The 21,020-nt window shown below is 37.0% G+C and overlaps 1 protein-coding gene across 3 annotated transcripts in view; it reads right to left on the bottom strand.

Annotated features, from left to right (window-relative positions):
• LOC136857024 (uridine phosphorylase 1) overlaps positions 1-21,020 on the bottom strand; it is a 331,210-nt gene that overhangs the window by 30,318 nt on the left and 279,872 nt on the right. For all 3 annotated transcript variants that reach the window (XM_067135371.2, XM_068225042.1, XM_068225043.1), the window contains one exon: positions 801-994. In XM_067135371.2, the coding sequence (XP_066991472.2) occupies positions 801-994 (194 nt within the window). The remainder of the gene's footprint in view (positions 1-800; positions 995-21,020) is intronic.

The following is a 21,020-nucleotide window of genomic DNA, read 5'->3' as shown; positions in this document are numbered from 1 at the left end:
ATATAACAGAATCTCAGCTACAGTACTTCAGCACATTACAGTTGAACAGGCAGGATTCAGATCTAACAGGAGCTGTTGCGATCAGGTTTTGGCATTAACCAGCCATATTGAGCAGGGCTTTCAAGAAAAAATTAAAACAGTTGCTCTATATGCCATACAAAATAACTAAAATAAATTGCAATAAGTGTAAATAAAGTAAATTTCTTAACACAGTCCACTGGAGAAGAACTTGTGTTTATTATTCTCATAATGAAGTGTCTGGAACTTACGTATTGCAACGATACATTAACCATTATTATAAATGTAGTATACTGCTAAATGCACTTTCCAGCCCAATATTATGCCTGATCCTTCAGGTGTGTACAATGTATGATCATGAAATTCATCATGTGAAACAGAAGAATTGGTATCAATTAACAATCTCCTTACAATACTTCTGGAATAATGATACAAGGGTGCCGTAGTATGTCTGGAGCTGGAATCAGCAAGTTGTGGCATGTTGCAAGCACATAGCATGAGCCTGAGTGATGTTGTGTGTCATGGCAAGTGTGGCAGCATGAACCTTATTTACTTCCGCCTCTCCAGAGAGTCAGTCTTTTTAAGACATTGTATTTGGTTAATTCACTTGTAGTATTTTATCAGCATCCTCAAAAGATATATATATATATATATATATATATATATCAAGATAACCAAAGATATGCTATGGTCTTATGATATACACTACTATATACATTATATTTCTAAATATACTAGGACATCTCTTGATTGTGTATGAATGTTTTACAGATTACACTCACCTGATCACTCTTCAACCTATCCATTAGTGTAACACAGATGATGGCTGCCTTGATACCAGCATGATGAGTTAAAGCAGCAAATGAAAGTGACTCCATTTCAATATTGACCACTCCAGCATTGTGGATTTGAGTCAGGTAGTCCATTTTCTGAGCCTCTGTGAAATCACAGAACGCACCATCCAGTCGTCCCTGACCTGCAAAGAAAATTCAGAATAATAAAAATGGAAAGAAAATGCATATATATGAATGAAAAATTTAAATTAAGTGTTGCAGACATTATATCAAGAGCAAAAATATATGGAAAAGGAAACTTGCACATGTAGAGGGAAGGAAGGCCAATGGTGGACACTTGATGATGATGATGATGATGATGCTTGTTGTTCAAAGGAGCCTAACATCTAGATCATCAGCCCATATTAGTATGAAATGTAATAACAATTTCAAATTCTAAAATTCATCCACTCATCAGAATTCAAAACTTGATGATGAAGAATGAATGGATGAATATGAATTTAAAATAATCAGAGGATCCAACTCACAATATTAAAAGTTAAAAATAATTCTAAGACCAATCTGCTGAATAGAATTCAAAAAGACGATGATGAACCATGATTATGAACTTAAACCAATCAGTGGATCTGACCCCAATGGTAGGCCCTATACTCTGACCAAGGGGTTGCTTCTAAAGCACAATCCTGAATCGATGATGCTTGTTGTCTAAAGGAGTCCAAAATCCAGGTCAACGGCCCCTCATAATGGTACTAATCGCTTGTAAAGTAGAACCATGGTATTTCTCATGTAGCGGTACTAATCACAAGTAATGTAGACTCACAGTGTTCCTCACATTGTGGTACTACTCACAGGTAATGTACTACACACAAGTAACGCAGACCAATGGTGTTTCTCACATAATGGTGCCACTCATAGGCAACACAAACCCGCGGTGTTCTTCACATAGTGGGTATATTCACAGGCAATGCAGACCCATGGTGTTGCTCATACAGCGGCACTAATCAGAGGCAATGCCCAGACCCGTGGTGTTCCTCGAAATGCAAACCCACAATGTCCAGAACTAGATGCTTAAACACCCCAGCGAGTGTAGCCTCATTTTTTCTCCTTGGGGTGTTCCAACCAAACCTGGACAGAGTGGAGCCTCTGCCATAGTGGCAAATGCTAGTCATGGATACTGTAAACCCATAGTGATCCACCCTCAGGTCCATAGTATTCCTCACTTAGTGGTACTAATCGCAAGAAAAGTTGCCTCATAGTGTCCCTCGCATGATTGTACTAATCACAGGTAATCTCATGGTTCAAAATTCAGCATCCCTTGGTTGCCCCTTTTAGTCACCTTATGACAGACAGGGGATACCATAGGTGTATTCTTCATCTGCATCCCCCACCCACAGGGGGTACACTTCGTAATTTTAACTATTTTTTCTGTCCTGGATAATAAATGTTCGGAAGATTTCTCCAGAAGCAACTTTTTGTAACATCATTAGAGAACTCAACAAAAAGTACTGAACACTTTCACCAATGTGTTAAGGTGAAGAAATAAAATGTGTGTGTTCTACAAGAACCAACAGAGGATCAGAAAGGATACTACTATACTTTGACGCTAGTGTAATCTTCTTCTTCACCCCTGTTTCATTACACCATGAACAGTAATGAAAAGTGGATGCCGTACAAAAGCTATTAGCAATTGGGTCAATCGCCGTCAACTGTAAATCCTTCAGATGGGAATCCAAGACAAAAGCACCATAGAAAGCTTTCCTATTAGCAATGTGAACTGCAAAAATTATGATTTTACTAGCCCAATGTACCATAAGCCACAGTCATCTTTGGAGAACATAATAACAGGAAACTACAAGAGTCAAGAATGGCACAACAGAACTCCACAAAGTGAAGTACAGTACCACATCCATCATTTCATAGCTATGGTACTGATTACTATGTTTCTACACCTCTTAACAACTAATTAAGGAAATCTTCAGAAAATGGTGAAATGTAGAAATTGTATTTCATGGTGGGAGGCAGAGATATGTAACTGCTAAAGAGCATCATAATATTTCTCTTTCCTTTTAAATTGACCCCATTATTTTATAAAGCCACCTGGGTCTATTCTTTATATCAGCAGCAAAATTCAAATATTGTTGCCAATGTGGCTCCTTGACTGAACAGTCAGCATAGTGACACTTGATTCAGAGAGTCCTGGCTTTGACTCTTGGCTGGGCTGATTAATTCATCTGGCTTGGGGACTAGGTGTTTGTAATTGTCTTAACATACTCCCTTCCATTTACACATGACACAACACACTGTCAACCACCACTGAACTGATAATAGTTGAGTACACATATAATTGGTGTCAGGAAGAGCATGCAGCTGGAAAATCACAAACTGCTCCCACAACCCTACTAGGATACGAGAAAGGTGACAGAAAAAGAAAGCAAAAGACAGTACTGGTGGCAGTCCCTAAACATTCATGTTCTCCCAGTCTCTCCTGGCTGGTTTACTCTTCCACTATACTCATAATATTGCATGGTGAAGGTCTTAAAATTCACAATAATCAATGCTGAAATTAAGATTCAAACCCTAAAAAGCACAGTTCACACAAGTAATTGATCAAATTCTCTAAAATACCACAGTCTGTAATAATTGTTTCTATAATGGTGGTCCACAAATGGGTGGAGAAAGAAGTGGCAGACCATAGGGCTGGACAAATAAATGACTGCATAAAGGAAAATGCTCATATATTTTCTCTCTCCTTTTTTCTTTTATTGTTTCTTTCTGCTTTATTATAACAAGGTGACAGCTCTCGGTGCTTCACTAATAACAGGAGAGAATTGAGCTCCCAATTTCCAAGGCCTTCACATATCAGAATAAACTCTATTGAACACTTGCTGTTCGTTTATTTCTCAGGGAAGCCAGCAAAAATGCACACAAGAATGGGAAGAATCCTCAGCTGATATCAGGAGCTAAGCTCATGCTACAAATATAGGCCAAGAACAAATTAAATTCCAAACGAGATCAGAAAATGATAATTTGGAAAATAGGCCAACACCACCCAAAGAGAAAGGGGATGCTAAAAAGAACCAAGCAATCCTGTAACATCAAATAAGCAGAAAACCTAAAGGGGCTCAAGGCCCAGTGAAACAGAAGATAACCCTATACTACCTTATGACTAGAAGGAAAGAAAATTAATAGCCAAAAAATGAAAGATACAATCAAATTTTGAAAATCCTAGCCACAAGAAACAAAACTGAGAAAAGGAAAATGAGGGTCCATACTCATGCTTCCTTTTAAGACGTTATGCCCATTAGGGTGATTACATTTGCTATTTGAAGAAGCTAGAAAACCTACATGATACAGAAATAATTTAAGTTACTAAATTCCCTGCATCAAAAACAAAGTAGATATGGCATAACCCTAAACCTTACATTCTAAGAGAATGCTGTTACCTACCTGAAGCTACCATAATCTTCTGGAGTCACATGGTTTAGGATAAAAAAGCCTACCTTACTCATTGCCCCAGCATACCAGATGCCTTTAAACAACATGAGAACCTCAGCCAATGATCCCACAGTCAAGAATAACCTTTAGCAGGCAACTGGCCATTTTTCTTATAATGGCAGACTGGGCTACAATTTCTTAGGACAGCCAACTGAGGGGTGTTCGAACCTACTTATCTCCCGAATACAGAGCTTGGCCACTGCCATATAATTTGTAGTTGATTTTCTTTTTTGCTTGTAATTTAATGTCACACTAATGGATTAAGCGTGTTTGGCAACACAAGTGTGAGAAAGGGCTCTAATATGAGGAAAGTGGGAAAACTGGAAAAACTTCAGGGCCGTCAATTGTGGGATTTGAATCCACGATCTTCCAAATGCAAGCTCACAGCTATAGCACTAAGGGTACAATAGCAGATGTGAACAAATTATTTGCTAGCCACATTCGCAGCCCACTCCACTCTGCCGCAGGATTAGTACCATTCAGAGATCAGCGATGTGATGTTCCTTGTCAAACTCTGACCTCAAAACTGGGTCTCCCTTTTCATCAGCATCAACAGCCTCTTCTTGTTCCAGAACCAAATCATCTATATCTTTACCTTGATACAACTGTTAGATATGTTGCTGCCATCTTTCTGCTTTGTCTTCTTTCCCTAGAAGTGTCTTTCCATCTGAGCTCTTAATATTCATACACCTAGATTTCTTTTCTACAAAGATTTTATTGATTTTCCAGTATGCAGCATCTACCTTTCCTAGGACCATACAACCTTCAGCATCCTTGCACTTCTCCTTCAGCCATTCTTCCTTCTTTCTGTCCACTTCATTCTTTAATCATCTGTATTCTTTTCTTCCCTCTTCATTTCTAGCATTCTTGTATTTTTGTCGTTCATCAATCAGGTCTAGTATCTCCTGAGTTATCCAATGATTCTTAGCTGATCTTTTCTTCCTTCCTAACATTTCTACCCCTTAGTCCCGTTTCCTGATACAGTGTTGGGAGATGAGGTGAGTTGAAATTATATGGCAAGTTTTTACATCTGGATGCCCTTCCTGATACCAACATCAGTTGGGGAGCTAATAAAGATGAATTGAATGATAGCTAATTAATTTGGGTAAGGAAGTGGAAGGAATTGGTTGAGGCCTATAAATAGGAACTGTCCCAGCATTTACCTGGAAGCGACCAGTTGTAATCATGCAAGCAAAGAGGAAGGTTGTTGACTGAGTGAGTGCTGACATGGGGATTTCAATAGAATTGTACCGGGCGACGATAGGTCGTTGGCACGGTAGAGGCAGGCCCACGAGGCGCAACATGGGTTGCAGAGCCAGACAGCAGGTGAGTTTGATTTCAATTTTGATGGTTGCATCAGTGATGGCAGTGTTGTTGGTCATTGGAGGGGTCGAGATGAACCCCAGACCTGATCATGGTGCGGTTGAATGAGAAGATATGGAGATGATAAGGGAAATCGTTAAGGCACAAGCTGAACAAATGAGAGAGTTACTAAGAGAGCAATCTAATGAATTACGAGAAATAGTGAAAGAGGAGATAGGCAAGGTGACAGAAATGGTGGTCCAAAATAATAAAGAAATATCAAGTTTGAGGGATAAGGTGAGAAGAATGGAGGAAGAGATAAAAGAATTGAGATGCCAGGAGAAAATGCGACAGCAGGAAACCCGAAAGAAAAATATTTTTATATATGGGCTACCCGAGGACACTAAAGAAGATTTGGTATCCAAAGTGCTGGAGATAATTAATGAGAGGTTGAAGATCAGCTGCAGGGAAGCCGATATAGACTAGATACAGAAAATGGGGAAAGCAAAAGGCAAGAGACCAGTGAGAGTGAGGTTCGTATCAACCCTACTAGTGAAGAAGATTTTGTATAATACAAGGCGATTGAAAGGTGAAAAATTATGGATCAAACAGGAGCTGGAGAAAAAAAGCCTTCAGGAACCAGAAAATGCTACAGTTCCCCCTAGGAAAAGCTAGGCGTGCAGGATTAATGGCCTACATAAGGCGAAACAAATTAGTGGTGGGTGACAGAAAGTGGACTAGAACATGGGGGGGTAGAGCAGTTAAGGAATACGTACAACACAGCGAGTACATTGGCCGAGGAGGAAGGTGAATGCACAAGGCAGCTGAAATCAGCAGAAGGCGGAGCAGTGAGTGACGACCAGGTAGTGAAGCGACAAGGACAGAGAGAGGAAGAAGCAGACGCAGAGACAACTAATAGTGAGGGCAGTCCTGGTGACCTTCAGCGATAGCTGAGTGCTGACTCCATGAGAGACGCAACATCGAAACGCAGACGTGTGAGTCTCAAGGACTTCTGGCACAGAAAAGGTAATTTAAATGAGGGTGGCCTTGATAGGGAATGTGTGAATACTCTAGATGAGAACTCTGATGAACTGGGTGTTACTAGGATTATGAGGTCTAAGTAGAACAGCCAGAGTGAGGGGCAGGGGAGAAAGAAATAACTAAAGATAACAGTAAGGTGCATCAATACTGAAGGCCTTAGAAGTAAGTTACAGAATGAATCTTTTAAAGAGTTGTTACGTAGCTTGCATATCCTCGCATGTGTGGAAACCTGGATTCCACTGAAAAGTAATGTAGAAATAGAAGAGTTCGTGGTCTACTATAAGGCAAAAGAAAGGCAAACTGGCAGGGGCAGATATCCGCGTGGGATAATGCTTATGGTTAGGGAGGATTTGCAAGCTAGAATAGTCCAAATTGAATCAGAAATGGAGGAGATGATGTGGGTCAAAATAAAGATGTACGATGAGAATGAGCCAGATTTATGTACTGGTTTTGTCTACAACCCTCCTGAAGCCTCTCTATTTGAAAAAAAAAAAAAAAGGATTTCTTTGATGAGTTGGCACTAGAAATTAATAGAATTCAAAACATTTTTGAGGATGCAGAAACCAGTGTACGACAAGGAGGCAGAAGAAGTTTATGTACATAAGAGAGTGAGCCAGGATAAGGTTGTAATAAAAATGGAGAAAAGTTGCTAGGGCTGTGTGGTACGGTAGAACTATATATTTTGAATGGATGGTGGCATGGCGACAAATTAGGGAACCTGACATACATAACGGAGACAGGGATTAGTAGCATAGACTTAGCGCTATGCTCTAGGAATGTGGTGCCTGTGATTAAAAGCATGAAGGTTAAGGAATGGGGTGAGTTACATCATCTACCAATTATTGTCAGAGTAAATGATAGAGAGGGTAGGACATTAACAAGCAATACGATAAAATTCAAAGAAACGTTAGTTACTAAATACAGGTGGATAGAGGAGCTAAAGAAGGAGTTTATGAACTATTATGAGGGAGAAATAGGCCAGATAGTGAAAGATGGAATAGACTTAATGATCGAGATTAACCAAACGAGTACTGCAGTTAAAATAATAGAAAACACTAAGGATGGTAGGGGAGAAGATGATCATAAAGGAGGGGAAGAACATAATAGGAAAGGGTTGGTACAATGACGAATGCAGGCATAAAAAGTATGAAGTTCTGAAAGCATTGAAGGTGTATAGAAAATATTTAATATTAAGAATTTCATTCTTCAGGTTCCGTATTGAATCAAGATTCACAATAGAGAAATGGGAAAGTTAATATCCACCTTTTAAATACAATATATTACGTGAAGGTTTACCTTTAAAACATCACGTTTATTTACATTTGGTACCGGTTTTGACATGTTTGATGTCATCATCAGCCAGGACAACTATACAAAGATATATTACATTACATTAATCGTGACTCCTACAGTAATATTACATTAATAGTATTGAATATAAACATGAATATAATTAAAAGTATATACATACATAAGCTGACAATCAGTGCGATAAAAGATTGTTTTTTATAAGGTGTACACCTTAGTATTTTAGTTAAAAAAGAAAGTACCACCCTCCGCACCCACCTGATTATAGTCCCGCCTCTATTGCCCTTCCCCTCCCCCTCCCTCCCACTTAGAAACTCCGCCCTTCTCTGCACTCGTCCAGATTCGCCTTTACCTTTAGTTAGTCCGTTGGTTCCTCTCTGACACATCTAACACTAGCTTGGCATCCGAGGTGAGTCCTCTACTCTTTTATTAATAATATACTTTCCTGGCTTACGTAATTCTAAATTCGCGGATTATATTTTCTTATAGGTTCCGTCTTGGTTCAAGATCTTTCTCGAACAACCTATGTACTCGCAACTCAAAGCACAAGAATCTTTTCAATATCATCACAACAGAACTGCACTTAATCCAAAATGCTCTATCCGCTAATATGATATAAACATACAAAATTAGAGTACAAAAACTTATACATAGAATCTACCAACGGACATCCTATATGCCAACATCAACGTGTAAGAAGAGTTGTGGACTCACACCACACACTCAGCATGCTAAACAAGACTCACCACCCTGTTGAGCTGAGACTAATTCGAAGATCAACCTTATTCAATCGCCCAACATCAGGTGTCCCGACCTCGACAAAATCTTTTTGTTGGTATTGCTATATAACATCGGACCTGGACTTATGTGCCTGAATTGAATATCAGAAGAGTGGACTATTTTACTACTTTGTTTTTACCACATCGTTTTATCATCATATTCAGACTTTTATGTTCAAAGCATCAGTTCAATTTTATGCACAATACTTACCCCACCAAACTACTATGCTTTTATGTGTCACATCACATCATCATATTTTACTCAAGTTCTTCTAGCTTTTAAGAAAAAGCAGTCTACCATTTGTATTCAGCCATGCAAGAGTTATTAATGCAATTTTTATGACATGTACTTTGCCCATTTGTGATTTTTGTAGCTGATGATGATGCAATGAGCGTCGAAACCGGTTCTAACTATTTAATAAATATTATGTTGTGAACATCTTATGCAACACGTTTTGTATTGAAAAGGTTGAACCTTCCTTGATATTTTGATTGTGAATCTCAGTTCAATACGGGAAAATGAAGTTTTTAACTTATAATGACATACTTTTATGTAGAAACACTCATAACTAAGCATGTGTCTACTTCTTTTATGTTAAACATGGTTACAAAGCCTTTATAAACATAACTGTTCAACAGACAGACATGTCACTAAAAGCTGATTATTATACTTCACTTTCAATACTTTCTTTTTTAACTAAAATACTAAGGTGTACACCTTATAAAAAACAATCTTTTATCGCACTGACTGTCAGCTTATATATGTATATACTTTTAATTATATTCATGTTTATATTCAATACTATTAATGTAATATTACTGTAGGAGTCACGATTAATGTAATATATCTTTGTATAGTTGTCCTGGCTGATGACGACATCAAACATTGTCGAAACCAGTACCAAATGTAAATAAACGTGATGTTTTAAAGGTAAACCTTCACGTAATATATTGTATTGAAAAGGTGGATATTAACTTTCCCATTTCTCTGGGGGAGAAAACCATAGGATGGAATTTTGTAACTTGAGAAGAGAATATAGGGAATTACTCTATACAACCAAGTCCGAATGGCAGGAGCAGAGAGTTGTTGAATTAAATAGCAATGCGAAACAGAATGATAGTAGGAAAGTATGGAGTACAATTAGGAGGATTTGCGGAAGCTTCCGCGGCAGACTGAAATAAGTCAGGCTATCTGGATGGAGCACTATAAGAAACTATTAGAGGTTGAAGATAGGTAGAGACCAAGAATAAATGAAAACGGAATATCGGTAGGACTGGGGTGTACTGTGCCTGCATTAGACAAGGAAATATCGATAGAAGAAATAAGAGAGGTCTTAGGGAAAGCCAAGAAAGGCAAATCGGGAGTGATTTCGGGCATCACTAATGAATTTTGGAAACAGCTGGTGCAGAATAAAGATATCCTAGGAAGTATGGTGAAACTATTTAACAAAATATTTGAAGAAGGGGAGTTTCCAAAATCTTGGCAAGAGGGAGTGGTCTGCCCAATCTACAAGAAGAAAGGAGATAAATCTAACCCAAATAATTACAGGGGCATAACGTTGCTATATACATTAAGTAAAATATACACAGGCGTGTTAACAAAAAGGATAATGAAGTGGGCAGAGGGGGGGATTGTTTCTGGAGAGACTTCAGTCAGGATAACAGATAATATTTTTGTAGTGAAAACAATAATGGATAAGTATGTAAAAAAGAAAGATGGAAAATTGTACATTACTGCTATTGACTTGGAGAAAGCATTTGATTATGTGAGCAGAGGGACAGTCATAGCCAAGATGAGAAGGATAGGGGTGTCTCAGAAGATGATAAGAGCAGTTGAAAACGTATATTTAGAAGTGAAGTGCTCAATTAAAACTAAGGAGGGAGCAGTATTTGGGGAAATATTCTCTAAAGTAGGGCTGAAACAGGGTTGTAAGTTGTCACCAGTACTGTTCCTACTGTTTATAAATGATATCTTTCAATCGAAAGGTTTTGACGCAGAGGTTTACCCAAGTCTTGAGAACCAAGATATACCGGATCTCATTTTTGCTGACGACATCCTTCTGCTCACTTTGACATCCAGTAGTATGCAGGGTAGTATAAATGTAGTGGTAAATTACTGTTAAAGAGTGGAATTTAAAAATTAATGCACAGAAAACCAAGGTAATGGTGTGCAAAAAAGGATATATTTCTCAAAGTATGAAAAATGGTGGATGGGCAAGACGAGGTTAGATGTTGTCAAGAAAGTGGAATACTTGGGTTTGATATTAAGTGGAAATGGAAAATGGACAGAGCAAATAAAAAGATCAAAGCTAAAAGGTATGAGTGCACTGTCAGCCATTAACATACTGGAGAAAAAGATGCCCAACACAGACTACAGAGTGTATAAAAATGTTTTTAATGCATTAGTTAAATCTAGAGTGTTGTACGGAGCAGAAATTTGGGGAGTTGAAGGGAGGGTTGATTCACTTGATACAATCATGAGTAGATTTGGTAAAATAATTATGGGTCTACCCAGTTGTACAGCTAACTGTGGAGTGAGAATGATGTGCAAAGATATAAGTCTGCAAGCAGACATTATTAAAAGGATAATAAAGTATTGGCAGAGAATGAAACTGCAAGAAGGTGGCGAAGTATTACAGATAGCATATCAACACCAAATGAAACATTAGAACCGAGGATACTGGGTGGATGGGGTACGGAACTGTGGTGGTCTTATTAGGTGTGTGTGTGACGTGACGGTAAGAGTAGGTCTGTGTCGTATATTTAGGAAAAGTATGTACACTCAGAATATGATCTCGCCATCCACCAAGAAAAACACAAGGCATAAACCAGTATACTAATCCAACTGACGCAGTACCAATCAACGCACGTGATGGCGTAGCAAAAGGGGTGTAACAACACTCCAAAAAAAAAAAAAAGGGGTATGAATCCGTCCGTGCACAAGCCCACAGGTAGTTTTCAATTTTCAAAGTGAAAGATTTTCAGCAGAGCGCATAATGGAAGCATTTTCACTGAGTCCATATATTCAGAGGAACCGAGGTAGGTACCAAATTTTGAGGGCAAGGAAAGGCATACGACAAGAAAAAAAAGGGGCAAAGAAGAAATAGTTTTTTCATAATAACAATATATTAACAAAAAACACCCAGAAGAAACATTTACAAGCCAAAGAAAACAACAATCATCCAAAGGTCAGTTAGTTCTGACTTCCAAAAGAGAAAAAAAAAAACAGATGGGACGACCATATTAATATTCTAATTTGTTTTTTTTTAAGAGAACAGCTAGACTCGAAACCTTCAATAATAATACAACCTCTTTTACATGAGGAGTGTCCTACACAAGGAAACAGAAATTTACGTATGAACACCAAAAAAAAAAAACATTAAAATTTGAAAGACATATGGGCCACTGTACAATAATACACGTAGAAGAAAAAAAGGCGGAAGGGATGCGGAATAGGAAGGTGGGGAAAGGGGAGGGACGTGAAAGAAAAACAGTACCAATGGCTGCCAACAGGGTTTTGGAAAAATAGGATCAGTCAGTATCGATGAAAATCGAAAATGGCAAACAGAAACTAGGTGATAGTTTCAATTGATTGTATTCTTGCGTTTGCTTCGGAAAAACAGTTGAATTTTGATGGTTCATATCGCAACAATCACTTGACGTATCACAAAGTCCAACTTCGGAGTGAGATGGTAATGTAATTTCAAAGTAAGGTACCGCTATCAATAGCTGCAGTTAGCTTATTATTAACATGAACTGTCATTGGTAGCCAGTAACGGCAATTTGGAAATTCAGAAAGTGCAGCATTAAAAGAAAGTTGCAAGAACAAGATGGAAATGAAATAAATTAAAGTTTTCGCTCACCCGTCCAGCAGTCGTAGCTTTTTCAATGGTATACAAAAACACATTTTAAAAGAAACATTGCACACAGTCCAGCTGGTAGCAAAATAAAAGCAAGTCCTCCCTCCACACAAATCGTCGTGTTCATCCAAACTCGCTGCTCAAGCCCAGAGCAGGCCAATTTATATTCAGGTAGAAGCGTCCAGAAAGGACGAGAGCATACAGTACCCAATGCGCAGCGAAGCGGTAGGGGAAGGAAAGAGGGAGGGTAAGCAGCACGAGCAGTTGAAGCTGGACGGGCGAAGAGAGCACAGGCAGGTTAGTAGCGGCATATGCAGCGTAGTAAACGTAGAATCCATAAAACAGTAGAAAAATTCGGAGCACGTTATAGAACATTTTGGAAATGACAGGAATGGGATATTACTGGAAAAGTGACTGTATACAGAAGATGAGAATATGTAAAAAATAGTTCTAAGAATTAAGGATATTGAAAAGCAATGTATTTATGTACAATGTAGAAGTAAGAGGTCATTAGAAGAACTTTGTAATATAAGTGGGAGAATTAGGATAAATGTAGAGATTATAACTAAAAAGGGAATGAGGGGTATAATATGGTGGTTAATGGTGATACATAAAAATAAAGCATACAGGCAAAACAGAGATGAAAATAAATGTTTATTATGTTCTGAAGAAATGGTATGGGCACGCCTTATGAAATATTGTTCAATGACAAAGGAAATACGAGAGAAATTTATAGATGAGGAGGATGTAAAGAAAATTGAGAACGAAAATCAGTTTTATACAAGTGTAAAGTTATTGAACAGAGAATGGATGCACCCGGGGAGAATCGCAAAATTATTTCACATTATTAGGGGAATGTGGAGTAGGAAACTGAGGGAAGGAAAGGATGTGATACATGTCAGCCAGGAACTGAATTGTACCTAAGGTAACCTAGACAATATAACTCCGTTAAAGTCTAGAGCCATTAGGTATGCAGGCTTAAGGTATAGTATGAAACTACCTTGTCACAGTAGTTCTATTAGTCTGCCGTATTGCCGAATACAAATTTTCATTTTTTCCCTTTTCTCAATAGTCCATAAAGGCAATATTGAGACTCTTTGAGGTTTTGTTTATAATCTGAAAAGATATCAACATCCATAGATGTTTCGGTTTTTCTTTCAAAATGCCATCTATCAACGCAACTCCAACATTCAGTTTAAATTATTCTTTCTCTGTTCAATCTCTAATCATCTGTTTTATTCATAGAATGTACCACTTATTAACACAATTTTCAATAGTTATCTCAAGTTACTCCTTCTAATATTGTATACAGCATGTATCACAAATTACAAAATGGTTACAATAAACAATACCCTTTCCATAATCTAATGGTTTTCGAGATTAAGGGAAATGGGTATCTTTGACTTTGACATTTACCTGGAAGTGAAAATGGAAAACCACAGAAAACCATTCTCAGACAGCCGACGGTGGGGTTCGAACCCACTCGTATCTCGAATGCAGAGCTTGGTTCTATAACCATAGCATGCTAACATGTGCAGTCACACCGCTCAGTATATTTATTTATTTACACTGTTCACTCCCACATTGGAGCACCTTACACAATAAAATCTTCAAAAAATAAGTACATCAAAAAATAAATTCATTTTTGAACACTTTATAATTTCTTCTCTTGCCAAAACTTCTTCATTCTAGATGATCTTGCAAGCCTGTTCTTCTTCTGATATAACATACTGCTTACATTTTGATGTTTTAAGTGGTAGTTTTGTATATTTGTTGTTTAGAATCTTCTTTTCTCTATTTTCAATTTGCACTGTAGTAATTTTTAAATCATCTAAATCCATTTGTATTTCTTTATACCAAGTGTTTTCTGTTTTACTATTCCAAAAGAAATCAAAAAGCTGTTTTAGGAGTCTAAAATTTGGCAAACAGTATATGTGTCTATAAAATGCAATCTTCCATTTTCTCATCATGTCAATAATTGTTTCACTTTTCCTGTAAATTACTGAATTGGGTAAAAGTCTCCACTGGCCATCAACCTGAATTTTTATATTAATAATTGTCCAGAGAATTCTTCTATCCACTTTCTGCAGTTTGTTGTTGCTTGGGTATTTAGTTTGAATAATGTTTCACTTTCATACATTGCTTCTGGTTTGATGACGGAGTTATAATGGCAAAACTTAGCATTAATTGAAAGAGATTGTTTTTTGTAACTCAGCCATGTAATTTGTTGTGCTCATCTCAATTTTAGAGTTCTATTATCTGTGGATACTTTTTCACAATTTTACCACCAGATAAGACACCTGCTGTGCGATGAGCAAATACCCATGAAAACAAAAGTGACATTGTACAAGTTCTATTATACTGCAATTCTTACATACAGTCTCGAAACCACAACACTGACCAATAGAGATAATTCCAAACTTCAGGCAGCTGAAATGAAATTCCTATGCACTATGATCCAGAAAATCAGGAAAGACAAGATTAGGAATGAGAAAATTAGAGAAGAAGTAGGAATAGATGATTCTCTCCTCAATAAGATTCAGATATCAAGACTGAAGTGGTTTGGTCACATGAAGAGGAGGATGCCAGTAAACAGAACTGCAAGGAAGGAATTTGACAGAAAAGTAAAAGGAAGACGACCTGTGGGAAGGCCATGAAGGAAATGGATAGATTTAGTTAAGAACAATGTACTGCTGAGAGGTCATGATTGGGACAAGTTGGTGGAGGAAGAATGGTACAAGGACAGGATAAGATGGAGGAGGATCATATACCACACCCGGGAAACTGGAGATGGTTTAGGGTGATGATGATGACTTTTTCATTAGCATTCCAAGTGACAATTTCATCAACATATTTATGTTTATTTACAACTTTAATTTTCTGAGTATTATTTGATATAATATGTGGAGTGTCAACTTTAAAGGATGGCATCATTTTTGTTTTCTCAAAAGTTTTCAACCCAATCTTTGCTGCTAATCTTCCTAGTTCCTCTACTTGAAATTTTGCTTCTTCTATACTATTTGCTAATAGCACCAGATCATCAGCAAATGCAAGACAATTTAGTCCAATATTTCTTCCAATCTTAACAGTCAGAGGACATATCTTACTCCATTCATACATAATTTTTTCCAGCATAAATTAAACATTAATGGGGATAATCCATCTCCCTGTCAAAGAGGAGTATGAATTTCTCAGAGTGACCACAATAAGATTAACAAGTTTCCAATGTAGACCAAATTCAGTAATAATAATAATAATAATAATAATAATAATAATAATAATAATAATAATAATAATAATAATAATAATAATAATAATAATCGTATGGCCTCAGCTACCGTGTGTAGACATTTCGATTTGACGCCATCTGGCTGTCTGCTCGTCAATTTCGACGTTCCGTTTTATTCTAGGCCCACTAGATGGCAGACCAAGTAAACCGTATCTCTCTTGGGCATCTATGGCTGAGATTTAATTAATTTTGTCGGGTAAATACCAAATGTACCACCAGAGATCTTTTACATGCCGACATCGTACGACATGGAGTATCGAATGGACTTTTTTTCACCCTTCAAAAATCCGACTAGCTCTGCCGGGTTTGAACCCGCTATCTTGGGATAAGGAGGCCGACACTCTACCACGGATCCACAGAAGCAGCTAGGATATGTAGTAATGATTCATGATGGATAGTATCGTAAGCCGTTTGAAAATCAACAAAAGTGATCACTAAATTTTTATACCCTAATCCATTTGAGACAATCTGATCTGGACAACTTTGTCCTGGATGAGAACCACCCTGATATTCACCCAATTCACTATCAAGCTGGTCATGGATTCTGGAATATAGGAGCTTAGAGAAAATTTTAAACGTGATATCTAGCAAAGAAATTCCCCGATAGTTACTAGGATCTGATCTATCACCATTTTTATGAATTGGGTGTATAATTGCAACATTTCATTCTTCAGGCAATTTTTCTGTATTCCAAATGTCAATGAGATGTTTATGTAGATTCTGAATAGTCTGTATATTAGCATTCTTCCAGAGGTCCGTTACTAGTTGATTTTCTCCCGCTGCTTTAAAACTTTTCAGTGAATCAATAACTGCACTTACTTCATCGTAAACAGGTGGTATGACCTTCTTACAAAGGTGTTTTATTTTGGGAAAATAGATCAAATTCAGAATATTTTTCAGGTTCATCACTATTAAGTAATGTTTTGAAGTTATTCAGCCAAAATTATTGCATTGTCATAATCATTATGGGCCACCTTTTCATTCTTAACTTTCATCAGAAGAGTAGGGGGAGTATAACTTTTTGTACTATTCAAATGTCCTATAATGGCCTCTTGTTTTATTTCAAATGAAAGCTTCATCAACAGATTTCAATGTTTCCTTCTGATGATTTATTTTAACTCTTCTGATTTCCTTAACCGTTAATCGTCTAGCATTGATAAGTTGTTCTCTGTTTTTTGTTGCTGATCATTCAACCAGGCTTTATGCCAGCGTAGTATTGCTGTATCACACACACTCTTCATTCCACCAAGCATGTTTTTTTTGTTTTTTCAATGGGAGCAACTTCCTCTGCTATGGCTTTTAGTTTGTTAATAGTGGTTCCCAAGCTATCACTTAAAAATGTTGTGGATTTCTCAAAGTATGCTTGATTATTAATGACTGAACTAGGACCATAGAATCTTTTCCTATTAAGGTTATGTGGTTTATTTTTCATTTTAGGAGTTAATTTAAATTTAATCTTAGATATGTAATGTTCTGAATCAACATCAACACCACACAGAACCTTAACATTATAAATTTCTTTATGAAATTTACGACCCATGGCCACATGATCTATTTGGGATTCCAACACAAAGTTCTCTCCCTCACATCCAATCTTTCTATTAAAATCTCCAATGATAATTTTAATGTTAGTTTCAGATATATTCGTTACCAATTGGTCAAGTTAATATTAATAATACAAGACTAATTAGTAGGATAATTACTTACATCTGCTTTTTCATTTACAAATTTGTTTACATCTTCACAGTCTAGCTTTCAACAGCAAACACTGCAAGATACAACATGTGTTTTTAGATCTGAGATGAATGTAAATAGTTTTCAACCCTCGTAAATGCTGAGAAGGACCTTTCAGCCAAGCAGTTAGGAGTATGAGTAGATAAGTAGACTTTTCAAAGCTATTCATTCATGTATTAATTCATTTATTCATATATTCATATATTAATTTATTCATTCATTCATTCATTCATTCATTGTCCGGCTCCATGGCTAAATGGTTAGCATGCTGGCCTTTGGTCACAGGAGTCCCGGGTTCGATTCCCAGCAGGGTCGGGAATTTTAACCATCATTGGTTAATTTCTCTGGCACAGGGGCTGGGTGTATGTGTCGTCTTCATCATCATTTCATCCCTATCACGACGCGCAGGTCACCTACAGGAGTCAAACCGAGAGACCTGCACCTGGCGAGCCGAACATGTCCTCGGACACTCCCGGCACAAAAAGCCATACGACATTTCATTTCATTCATTCATTCATTCATTTGTTATAGAATGTCCCAGTGAGCTAGTGGCTCAAGGAGGGACTGCCCTTTACAATCACAGCTTGGCAGCTTTTAGTTTCAGTTAATAGATAAGGCATAGGCCTATGTATATAACAAGGAATGTTTTACAAATATTGATTTACATCATAGTATCATTATTTTACATGGAAAAAAGAAGATATTCAAAATAAAATAAACTTACGTGGAAAAATAGGTACACAGTAGTTATCGAATTATTCTCCAACATACTGTTCAAGGAAGTACCTGCGTACTTCTTTTTAAAATCTGTACAACTTATTGATTTGATTCAGTTTTGGAGGTAGGTTGTTAAAGGCTGTGCTTGCTGAATAAGAAATGCTTTTAACACCATATTTGGTAGTGTTAGTGGAATCTTTATTCCTAGAGTTCCTAGAGGCGTCTTGCTATCTGAAGTTTGCTTAAAATTGGCGATGAGAGGTTATTTTTTCCTTCATCTAAGAGAAAGGATTTCAGATGGATACATTCTGTTCCAAATGCTTCTTTGATATCCGATGGGTAAGTCAGTTGTAGTTTGTCAGCTGATTTGTGAATTTCATCAGGATCAGTTCCTGCATAGTTTGATCAAAATGAGAATATTTTTGAAAATGAATTGTATACAGTTATTCATGTTTTATCTCTGTTTACACTTTTTCCAAGATTTCTGTATAACTGCTCTATAGGATACAATTTAGATCATCATCATCATCATCATCATCATCATCATTTCTTAGTTCAGTTTCAGATTTAGACTCTTAATGAGGAATCTCTTGCACTTTTTAATTAATTTGGATCTATTTTCATATGTTTCTACCATTGTTGAATGTTTTAAATAATTTTCTCACCAATATTTCTATAGACATTAAATGACAATTTCATTTAATTCAGGAAACATCTATTTCCTTGGATTGTAATTTCGCATTGACGGCATTGAATCTTTACAGAATAATACACCACATTGCAGCTGTAAGTACTCGAGGAGAGTTCAGTGTTTTTTTTTAAATTCCTTCTGCTTCTTCTTGAGTGAATGACTTCTCATTTTTATCTACTTTTATACATTTTAGAGCTTTAATAGTGGCTTTAAAATGACTATTTAAACTCTTAAATGCATCCTTTTGAGCAGACCACCTTGTTCCTGAAAGTATTTTGAGAGAAAAGTTTCCCAATATGAAAAAGAGCTCTAAAACATCCCAACAATGGGTAGGTGCTGAGAAAAATTATTAAGCTTTTTCTGTAATTCAAAAAAAAAAAGAAAATAGCCAATCTGCAGCAAGTTCCAGCATATTGAGGAAGTAGGCTGAACATGGTATGAAAACTGCTACTGGACTGGCCTCCAATTCTTCCCTGCAGGCTGGAATATGTACCAAACATATTGGCAGCACTGTCAAAAGTTTGGCCCCTGCAGTTGCTTATGACTAGTACGTGGGATGAGAGGAGAGTAATTACAGCATTAACCAGCTCTCTTCCAGTATGTCCAGGATTTTTCATGAACTTTAAAAATCATTCTTCAGGTGACCTATTTATTCACATTTCTACAGCATTTACTCTTTGGAGTACACATCTCCAATACGGTATTTAACTTAATCCAACTGAGAGAGCAGATGGCTGTCAACACTGCACAATTCACTGCCCCATCTCTAAAATATTAGCACACAATCACAATGAGATTGGGACTCTCATGTTCTGTTACTCGCTGTTTTCATGCTTATTGCATATTGGGATATCCCTCCAAAACATTTACAAGGAGCACAAGAAAAGATCATTGGCTGCAGAAACAAACCAGATATTCACATCTCATAATGTCTCAATTTTAAATCTCTTTCAAACAGCACTTTCATCAAGAATTGCTGTCTGGATACATCTGCATAGAATTAAAGAAATTGCCCTGATTCTGTTTCACTCCACTTTCAACATTATTCATGAGCTAAAAATAAAAGTCATCATTTGATATGAAAATATCTTCTCTTGGTACTAGATCATCTTCAAAATTTTTACTTACAGTTCCAACAGCAGACCAATGGGAACGCAACTTCAACTGGGTGCATACTCGTCAAAGTTTCCTGTGCTGGTACCATCATTTTTATATTCATTGATTGCAGCATGAGAGGAAGTTGTTTGAGGTACAGTCTGCGTCTTGTGCAGAAAAACAAATCTAATTTTGGTGTTTGAGAGAACAATTCACTTCCCTCCTTTTTATCTCTTCTGCTCATCTATGATCATTTCCACCACTTAGTGTAATGGTTTTCAACCATTCATGTTTTGAAACACAAAAAACACTTAATAAAACTCACAAAAAACTAATAAAATGGCTTTCACTTTCATGGACTTCTCCTGAACTCTTGATATTATAGAAAGTTAGCGTTCTTTTCGATTCACTCAACATCACAGGGTTGTCTTAAGGTGGCACTGATTCACTGCCTGCTTAACTAAGTTGCAGTCCGAAGTCATCTTGTTACCCATACGCAAAATCAAGGGGACTGCAGTTTAACATTGAGGTGATATTTATAATATCATTACTGACAGCTTTCACATAAGTGGGATGAAAATTCCATTATTCAGGTTGGGAGCTTTCACTTATGAATACTACAGTGTGCGCATTCTCAAATTCTTTTTCGAACTATGAGACTTTTTCACTTTTGCCGCCCTGGTCGCAGGCTCATTAAGGGCCATGCCTAAGTATGGCTCTGGATGTGGGTGTAAGATCATGTGGGCCACAAGAAAAAGTAGTAGTCATATTTTGTAATCTGGAATGTACCGTATTTATTATTTATTTATTTATAACAACAACAGCACTGATGAATATTTTCTTCCTAATATGAAATATTTCTTTCCTGTTGCCAAACTCCCTCTTTCAATATAAATT

Source organism: Anabrus simplex, chromosome 1, assembly GCF_040414725.1.
Source record: "Anabrus simplex isolate iqAnaSimp1 chromosome 1, ASM4041472v1, whole genome shotgun sequence".
In the NCBI taxonomy this organism is placed as follows: Eukaryota; Metazoa; Arthropoda; class Insecta; order Orthoptera; family Tettigoniidae; genus Anabrus; species Anabrus simplex.
Note: the sequence above shows the minus strand (reverse complement) of the source record. Positions and strands in the feature narration are given on the sequence as shown.